The sequence below is a fragment of the Aulonocara sp. 'chitande type north' Nkhata Bay genome, linkage group LG1 (genome assembly GCF_057382095.1).
Source record: "Aulonocara sp. 'chitande type north' Nkhata Bay isolate Kocher_YH1m ecotype deep benthic linkage group LG1, A_spYH_male_GT1.1, whole genome shotgun sequence".
Classification (NCBI taxonomy): domain Eukaryota; kingdom Metazoa; phylum Chordata; class Actinopteri; order Cichliformes; family Cichlidae; genus Aulonocara; species Aulonocara sp. 'chitande type north' Nkhata Bay.
In genome coordinates this window covers 17,816,646-17,826,552 of record NC_141344.1, presented here as the reverse complement: position 1 = coordinate 17,826,552, position 9,907 = coordinate 17,816,646, and the positions used below count along the sequence as shown (strand labels likewise).

General features: G+C 38.3%; 2 protein-coding genes across 2 annotated transcripts; one reads left to right on the top strand and one right to left on the bottom strand.

Annotated features, from left to right (window-relative positions):
• Positions 1-35: 35 nt before the first annotated feature.
• On the bottom strand, positions 36-2,677 carry cox4i1 (cytochrome c oxidase subunit 4I1). Its single transcript, XM_086286130.1, has 5 exons — positions 2,561-2,677; positions 1,742-1,818; positions 860-1,024; positions 521-652; positions 36-354 (listed from the first exon to the last, which is right to left on the bottom strand). Exons 2-5 carry the CDS (start codon positions 1,815-1,817, stop codon positions 218-220), a joined length of 510 nt encoding a protein of 169 aa, XP_086142256.1. The 5' UTR covers position 1,818; positions 2,561-2,677; the 3' UTR covers positions 36-217.
• Positions 2,667-7,464, top strand: emc8 (ER membrane protein complex subunit 8). Its single transcript, XM_086286121.1, has 5 exons — positions 2,667-3,220; positions 4,585-4,661; positions 4,771-4,840; positions 6,011-6,105; positions 6,324-7,464. Exons 1-5 carry the CDS (start codon positions 3,008-3,010, stop codon positions 6,481-6,483), a joined length of 615 nt encoding a protein of 204 aa, XP_086142247.1. The 5' UTR covers positions 2,667-3,007; the 3' UTR covers positions 6,484-7,464.
• Positions 7,465-9,907: the final 2,443 nt, after the last annotated feature.

Genomic DNA, 9,907 nt, shown 5'->3' with positions numbered 1-9,907 from the left:
GAAGGAGTCATACAGTTAACACAGTTAATCAGAGGTTTTAAACAGTTTAACAATTTTTATTTTTATTATACACAACGACCTTAAGAGGAAGTGGTCTTCCAAAAATCACAGGTAAGGTGAGGTAATGTGGACATCTGATAAATACAGAAATATATGTATTTTTGTATCTTTGAGTTGGTCTGCCTGTATATAGAACTGTTATAGTCCTCTTGGTCTTTTACTTTTTCCACTGCTTGTTTTCGTAGTCCCAGTGGGCTGAGAAACCCTGCACTGGGCCCATTCTCATGTCCAGCATTCTCTGCAGCTCCTTCTCCTTGTACTCTTCCTCAAACGTATGTGGAACAGGTCCATACACTGGGAAGAAACAATAACAAATGAGTCAAGTGATGAGCCAGATTATACCGCAAAAAAATGTGTTCAATACTGCATTCTTTACTTAACCAACATGAAAACCTGAGGCAGCTGAACATCAGATATTACACAGGTTTCCTTGCATATAAGCAATATTTTTCATAATTACCATATTTCCTCTGCCAAAGCACAACCAGCCCAGTGAAGCCAATGAAGAAGAAGATTCCTCCAACCACAGACTTCCACTCTCCTGATCCCTGGTTCATCTCAGCGAAGCTCTGCTTGAAGCTGATGCGGTACACTGTAAAGTGGAAAAACAACTCTAGATTACATTTTTTAAGAATTTGGAAACACAAATACTCTTGGAATTTAACATTACACCAGTCCCATTATTTAGCATGAATTTAAACAATTTTAGTACTCCCTATCCTACATAATAGGAGTGGTGCAGTTATACATTACATTAGTATAAATGGGTGAACAACACTATAGCGTTATTGAGTCCTACATGCAATCTTCTCCTCATTAGAGAGTGCAACCCAGGAGCCCTTCTCCTTCTCCTTCAGGGACTTCTGCTCTGCACTCAGGTTCTGCACATAACTGACGTCGGGGAGAGGGCTGTCACGCCTGTCGAAGTAGGCAGGGAGGGCATAGTCCTCAACCTTAGCAACACCTGCAGGGGAGACCACAGTAACTCATCAAATTACTTTCACACATAATCCCTCACTCCATGTCAATGCTTTTTTTTTTTAAACATAACCTTATTTTAGTTACCGGGCTTATTCCAAGACCAGATTTGTTTTAATTTTGTTTTTACATTTCCGCTCTCAAACCCTGGATCTAGTTCACTGTAGTATTGTTTATCACTGTTTAGATGTACTGCCACTTGAAACTGCAGACAAAAACAAAACCCACACGTTTCTGATTGTGAGCAGTGTTTAGTTTCTCATTTGACCTATAATAAACTGCAACATTGCAGCAGCAACAGCACTCCTGAAAAGCCTGTTTTTTTTGTTAGTAAAGTAAAACCCATTGTAATCTGTACTTAAAAAAGCATTTTACCTCTGTGTAATTTTGGCTGTAAAACTGGTGCATCTTCTTTAATCTATTGTCATAAACTTAAGGTGTCAGTTACCAGAGACAAGTTTTTTTTCTTCACACCAGCCAAGCTCCCATTACATATTAGAAATGTAGTATTACAGGAAGAACATGGATTCATTTTACAACACAAACAGCTTCATTTATTTTAAATGGTCAACTGAGGGTACATGTTAAACGTTTAGGTGTATATGAAAAGAGATTTTCAAAAGGTCAGTGGCACAAGCGGAGTCTATTGTTATACTGCCAGCCATAAATAGAACACATTCAATGCATTTCGTCTTATACCTACCATGTCCTCCACGGACACAGACAGATGTGGAAATGGCACGTTTGCCAATAAGGCTTAGGGCTCTGGTTGCCAGCATTCTGTGGAAAACGTCATATAAGAGAAATTAAGAAACCGTATTAAACACTAATAAAGGTTAAATGACTTTACAATTGTTTCTGTCTTTTAATTTTTAAAGTAAACCCCGTTTCAATAGGAGATCGTGTACATACATAACAAAGAGTAGGCTGCACAGGGTCCATATTTACATCACAATCTTTTATAAGCTATTTATATACATAAAATCCTGACTCATTTTAAAATAAGTCAGTTACCATCCATATGGAAAATTTCCCTACATGAAATAATCGTCCAGGTTGATGGGCTTATTGTTAAGATTGCAAAATACTTGGTTTTACTACGACCGTCCGGCTAACCTGATGTTAGCATTAGCAACAAACACAAGGTCATAGCACCAGGGGATAAATATTCGTAGAAATACCAGATTCTCTGATGCGACCATGCAATATTCATCATTCTTCTATTGACTGAAACTACATTAATGCGTAATAACGGCAGATGACTGAAACATGAACTATCTTCATATCAAACCCGCCTTCATAAATCTGATGCTACATGCTAATGACAGCTACCCGGAACATTAGTCAGTCCTCGCTCCTATCTGCTCCGACAAAGTCACTACTTATTTCGGTTAAAATAGGCGATTCTTCGCAAGCCGTTACTTTTTCCTAGGATGCACATGTCGCGGATGCTAAAATTATGTATATCTACGAAGGATAAGTAATTTATTATTGAGTTTTAAAAAATTAAATAAAACCATACCTCTTGTCTCTTTCTTGCTCCCGTCCGCCGACAGTCTGAAGGGAAGTGTGACTGGGAACGGAAAAACGTAAATTGTGCGTTTGACCGGATGGACTCTGATCTCGTTTTACGACAGTTCTGATTTACGGCGCACCGGTGCTACAGCAACGAGTGGAAGGTGGAAGTAAGATTAGCTTCTGTGACTGCATGCCGACTAATTTATCCAGCATAAAAGGACTGCTGTCATTTCGGATAATTGTAGAGCTTAATGAACTCATCACAAACTGTACTTCCGACATCATATCGTGGCAGTAAGTTAACTGCTGAGGTGTACATCTACTTTTCTCCGGGCATGTCAAGTAACGATAGCTAACGGTAGCAGGCAGCTGTCCCCCCCTCCTTACCGTCTAACTTAGCGACTCTGGAAGCTTTAGTCTTTACTGAAATTCTGCCGACTTTCTTATAAAAATGCCCATTCAGCTGACAAGTCAGGCGTACTGTAAAATGCTTTTACATGCTGCCAAATATCCACACTGCGCCGTGAATGGATTGCTGGTGGCAGAAAAGAAGAAGGACAAAAAGAAAGATAGCCACAGTGAGCCAGTTCTGTGCGTGGACTGTGTGCCTCTGTTTCACGGTACTCTAGCTCTGGCACCAATGCTGGAAGTAGCCTTAACTCTGGTAAGTATTTGCATATAGAGTTCTGTGAAGAAAAATATTGCCCAAATTAAATAGAAAATGTAGGTTTTAAAGTGATGATTTCATTTATTGAAGTAAAAAAAATCACCGAATTTCACTATCCACACCCAGGCCTGATTACTGTAGATCTGTTACAGCAAGAAATCACTTCACGTTTGTCTGTCTAAAAACAACTCAAAGTATTACATCTTTCTATGATCTAAAGGCACTCAGAAGAAAAAAAAAAAGTCACTAGTATATGCTGGCGTGGAAAGGTTGCACAGCAATTCTTATTGTCATTAGAATGATGAGAGCCATTATCAACCAGTGGAGAAATCTTGGAACAGTGGTGAACCCTCTCAGGCTTGGCCAGCCTACCAAAATCACTCCAAGAGCACATCAGTGACTCATCCAGGAGGGCCCAAAAAGAACCCCAAACAACTAAAGACCTGTAAGTGTCACTTGCTTCAGATAAGGTCAGAGTTCATGATTCACTGTCGGAAAATGGCATCCATTGGAGAGCTCTAAGGCAAAAACTATAAACCTGTTTACAACTGGCATGAAACTACCACAGAATTTCATAAGATGAACATCATAACAACAATCAAACATGGTGGTAGTGTGATGGTTTGGGGTTGCTTTCGCTGTTTCAGGCCCTGGACAACTGGCTGCACTTGTAATTAGAACCATGAATTCTGCTGTACCAGAAAGTGCACTTGGGTTCTACAGCAGGACAGTAATGTGAAAAAAAGGAGGAAGTCCAGCTCTGAGTGATTAAAAAGAAGAACATTCACAGAATGATAGTTTTGAGGTTACCTAGTCAAAATCTGCACTTACATTTTTAAGGGATGCTTTGGCATTCCTCCAGTTATCACTTGACTTAAGGTCTTGCTGCCAAGAGTGGCACAAGTAGTTATTAAATTTTTCACAGGGCCAGGTAGGTTTGGGTAGCTTCATTTTACCCTGACTAATTATTGTATTTTGTATTTACTCAGGGCATCTTTGTTTAATATTATCTTGTATTTGATGACAAATTCTGGTTTAGACACTTGCCATCTAGTATGCCTTCTAAAATGACAGTACAGTTTTTCTTTTGTTTTAAATGTTGTATTGTAGCAATTTGTTAGGTTGTGGTGCTTTTGAAGTATCCTGCTTTACTCTAAAATCCATTACTAATGTTGCGTCACTTTTATTTATGGTAGTGAGACTGGAAATAATATCAAATTAATGTCTGCAGCTCTGAAATAGTTCTGAAGTTTCAGTCTAGCTCTATATGCATTTTCCTATGTTTAAAATAAAATATACCTGACCTAAACTATGTTTCTGTTCTTATATGTCAACCTGATGGGCCCCTGCTCCAACTCCAGATTGACACTTGGTGTAAAGAAAATAATTATGTCATTGTCGGATATTATCAAGCCAACGAACGCACAAAGGATTCAAGGTAGAAACACTGGCGCCGTGCTGTTCCAGGGAAAAACAACCACTGAGAAACCATGCTGCATCCTGCTTTGGACCTCACTTTAATATATGCTTGATCTTTTCTCCTGCAGGCCCAACCAAGTTGCAGAGAAAGTGGCAGCCAGAATTTCTGAGAACTTCAGTGAAGCAGCAATTGTTATGGTAACTGTAAATTATTAAGGCTGATGCAACTGGGTTACACGTTATGTTTTTTTTCTTTCTTTCTCCAAAGCAATTGCTACATCCATTGTTATAAATGCATCCTCTTCAGGTAGCAGCTGAGTTTTAGTTTAGTAAAAATGAACCAAAATCCTTAAATACACTTGTCAGCACAAGCCTCTATTTATGTCTCTATACAGTAATATATAATATTGTATAAATAGAGTGACTGATGTGGCTCTACAGGTTGAAAATAAAGCCTCAAAATTCCATCAGATATTTCAGTGAAATTTGCTATAATGACATTTATGATGATGTAGAAAAAAATGCTGAGCCCTTTATAGGTGATTGCAGCTCGCAGACAGCAGGATTTAATCCATGCAAATAAAGTGAAGCACATCTTTCATCCTTCTTTTCCAATGAGTTGCTATCACTGATGACACACTGCCCAATTTGAAGTGCGAATCTATCGCCACAAGGTGCCAGCAGCCACAGCGGCATTGTAAGGCAATAGCAGTGACACAGCAAATGCAAGCATAGTATCCTCGCGTTTAATAAATGACAATGTTTCAGTCCTGTTGACCTTCAGCAAGAGCTGGGTTGTAATTTTATAGTTTAAACGTATTAGCTGTAAGTGGGAGAGCGTGCGATGAGTTAGAATTGTTTCTGTGGAATTTTGTCACACATTTGGTTGTACAAAGATTTTGAATTAGTACTTTGAAACATACTAAAATTTAAATAAAACAAAATACTTTCTACCCAGGGTGCTGCATGTTGAGTCGAGATTTTTTAGCCAGCTGCTTTTCCACCATGTAACCACATCAGTCATTTCTAGCCACTGTTTGCTCTGTCATATGTAGTCCAACTGGCAAGTGCTCCAGCAAGACTCTGTTGAGTCACCTTTAGCAGGAACAGTTTTCTTCCATATTTTGCAAAGCATTGTTTTGTTGGAGGTCATTGAAGTAGCTGCCTTTTTACTGAATCAGTCAGTCTGACATGCAGCTCTCAGTCTCAGATGTGTCTGGGCGAAATAATTAGATGCATTATAAAATATATAACACTGTTTCTGAAAGACATTTTTCTTAGACCCTGGTCTGGTCTGTTGCAGTTGTTGTTGTTATCACCTAAAAGTTGCACCTAAATTCACAGTAAATTTTGCGTGTTTTCCTGCAGGTGGACAGCAGTAAGTTAACAATGAGCTGTTCCGAACCCATCGTCTTGATCTATGATCACCACGAAAACAAGTGGAAAAGCAGAGAAGTAACGGCGTAAGTGTTAAGAGCTATTTTAGTGTGAGATTTTATCTTCCTCTGCAGACTATTTGTGCAGCTAACTCAGAGCTTCCAGCATACTTACAACTCCAAGTGTTCTCTCATTTACTTGAATTATTTAGACAAAGTACATTACACTGTAATTACATTGTAATTACCCTGTATTTTCAGTATTAAAGCTTGAATATGTAATTTTTCAAAAAACTGTTTTCCAGTGACTCCTTTGAGGACTGGAGCGAAGCACAGAAAATCACATCTGCCCTGCTGGTGGGTCGTTCCTATGAGAACTTGATTGATTTTGACAGTCACTTGGATGATCTGAGGAACGACTGGACCAACCCTGTTATTAACAAGTCCGTCCTGGATCTGTGCTAAGACCTTCAGTCGGGAGTACCCATGACACACACATGCACGCACACACACACATGTGAACAACTATATTGCTGCCAATTCAGCATGCACACTGCTACTTGTGTAGCACAGGAGAATGAAAAAGCTGAACCTATAGTCTGCGTTCCATAAAAAGTCTCTCTCTCTGAAGGGAACTTGTGGGGCGCTGGCCAGTTAGGCCAAATGTTTTAAGGGCAAGCACCATATGTGCGCTGTTGGCCCGTGTCCACCTTTTACAGGTTGATGCTGCAGTGATGAAAGCTTTTATGTTGTTTTTTTTTTATGCAACTTTGGGTTTTTTTTCCCCTGCAATGGGTTTTGATATCCTGTTTTGTGTAAAAGTTTAGATTCTAGAGGTTTAAACCTATACATTTGCTTTTAGCCATACAGAGATCAAGTTCTAAATAAGTTCTAAATTATTAATTTTTAGGTAATGATTTTACAACTGATAGGATAAATGTGTTCTTTATTAAGTTTCTTGTTTATAAAAGATCTGAAGGAAAATTCACATATATAAGTGAAGTCTGAAAGTTTTAGATGACGCTGAACCAGAGATTTGGCCCATTCAAAAGCCCCAACTTTAATCTTTCCATAGATGCATTTCTAGCGTGCATGCTTCTCGGTACTGCCACTAATGCGACGGAGAATGTCAGTCTGGATGATGCACATGTGCATTTTGGCTCTTGATTTATGATCTGGAAGACCCGCTCTATACTGAATCAGATCACAGGAATGTGTGAATTTTGTTTTGTGTGGATATCCATTCTAAGAACTAGATAAATTCTATGTTAACACTTAACTGATTATTCTAAAACCAAATATTAAAAAGTTAATATTTATTGTGAGACTACAGAAGCACCTTTTGTAATTGAGATTAGAATTAATCAGTTAATTGTGTGGATGAAACATTTTCTACTGCAATTGTTTTGAGCTGAATGTTCAATGAAACTGATTTTTGAAAACATCTACATGTTTCTACAGATCTCTTATTGCCTCTTATGTGTTAAACCTATTTAGCTGTGTCTTATACAGTTATTTGCAAAAGGACTGTTCAGCCATGCTAAGGTAAAGTGAAGCCTTACTGCTTCTATAGGCTTACAGAGTTGCATTTGAACAGACTACAAGTCTTCTGGAACAAAGTCCACTGGACACAAACACAGAAAACAAACTGAAAACACAAACAGCATATAAGCACAAACACCTCATACCAACAGTTGCGTAATGGAAGAGGGGTGATGATTTAGGCTTGTTTTGCAGCCACATGACCTGGGCACCTTGGCAGTTACTGAACTGACCATGAAACCCTCTGTATCTGAGGCCATCTGTCTGAGAGCTTGATCAAAACTGGGTCAAGGAACAGGACAAGAATCCACAGCACAACAGCAAATCTACAAGAAAACATCTGAAAAAGAAAAGAATCAAGATGTTGCAGTGGTCCAGTTAAAGTCCAGACCTCAACCTCATTGAAATGCTGTGGCTGGACCTTAAGAGAACTGTGCATAAACAAATATCCACAAACCTCAATGAACTGAAGCGGCGTTACAAAAAACAATGGATCAAAGTTCCTCCACGCTGTGCGACTGATAAACTCATACGCAAAGCAAGCACTTCAAGTAATTGCTCTTTAGGAGAGTCTCTACAAGCAGAGTCATGTGAAAGCTTTCTTTTTCACATGACTGCATCTCTGCCATGACAATTTAAAAAAAAAGTCTAAAATCACTTTTAGAATAATCACTGCCCAGCTTTGGGGTTTTTTTGTATGGTTTAGCAGCAGCCTGTTGAATTAAGGTTTTTTTAATAGTTTTGTTCAAGAACAAAATACACAGAGTGCTTTACAGCACCGAATAAGATGCAAATAAAATGGTATATTAAAAAACAAAATAAAAGCAATCCTGCATATATGGGTCTTAAGTTTATTTTTAAAGATATCAATCAGTCCACAGACTTTAGATCCAGTGGAAGCGATTTCCATAACTTGGGAGCCACAATCACCTTTTGTCTTTAACCTGGACCAAGGTACAGCCAAAAAACACTGTCAGCTAACCTCAGAGTGCTAGAGGTCATGAATGGTTGTAGTAGCTGCGGTTTTCTAATAATTTAGTGGTGCAAAGTTCATATTCGCACGTGTCTACAGATTATTTCATGCTTTGTGACCATTCTAATCTATAGCTTCAGTCTCCCATACTCTGCATAATGTAATTCTTGTAAAATGAAAACTAAATGACAGTGTGGCCATATCTGGGAAGAACTCATGGAAGTTTTTAAACAAATGACACTGTATATTTTCCTAATATCCATATTCATTTTATGCTGCTTTCTACTCCAGCACATTAAGTGAGACAACAGAAATCTGACAGCAACTTACATTATTTTTAAATGTATAAAAAGCTAATAAAATGGTCCCTACATTGACTAGTTACACCTTACATGCTACTTGCACGCTGCCATATCAGCAAAAATAAATAAACAATAGTAATAAACAAAATAAAAAATGGAATTAAAACAGAGATGTTAGAGATGTGAAAGTGGTTTAAATTGTGAATGTAGTATTCTAGTTTCAGTAAAGATAAGTACTTCTTCTATCAGTGCACGATAAATGAACTGAAACTAATTCTGTCTAACTACAGCATAGGTGCATTTCTGCAGAAATACCTCAAGCACAGTCCACTGACAGGAAATATTTGAAGTGGATTTGAGAGCAGATGCTATTAAAATAAATGGTTTGGATTTATGAAGAAGTTTCATTGCTGTTTTAAATAATAGATTGTGGTGTCTTCTGTCAATTTTCTTTGTTCGTTTTATCTTGGCAAATTTATTTGAGATGTGTGGTGTGAATGTTGTGAGAGCTTTTGTACAACCAGGAAGAATCCTTTGGATGGGGTTATTGATCCCGAAAGGCAAATTACTTCAGCATCAGAAGGAATAAAAATAAAAACAGTATAACAGACAACAGAAACATTTTTTAAAAATAACTACAGGAAAACACCAAAGGCCGTAAAATATGAGGCAGTGAAAAATTGCATGTAAAACTGTGATAAAAAATGAATGAAATAGAAAACATAATAAGACTGAGGTTATGTAAAACAGAATTCTGCAGAGTGGTAATGCAAGAATGGTTCTTTATGGCAACAAGGTTGAATAAGTCTGAGGGAGAATGAGCTCCGTAGTGTAGAAAGGAGCAGGTGTGACGGGTTGTCCATGATATTCAGTGACCTCCTGTCTCTCACTGACCCAAATGCCTCCAGATGAACTGATGATCTTAACGTCATCGCTGGCCTGGATGCTGGCACAGACCGGCAGAAGTTCTTCAACATCTTGCTGAACACACTGAAGGATCTGGACTTCCTCAGAAAGTAATCAGTTGATCCCCTTCTTGTACACAGCATCGCTGTAGATTCTTCAGTACAGT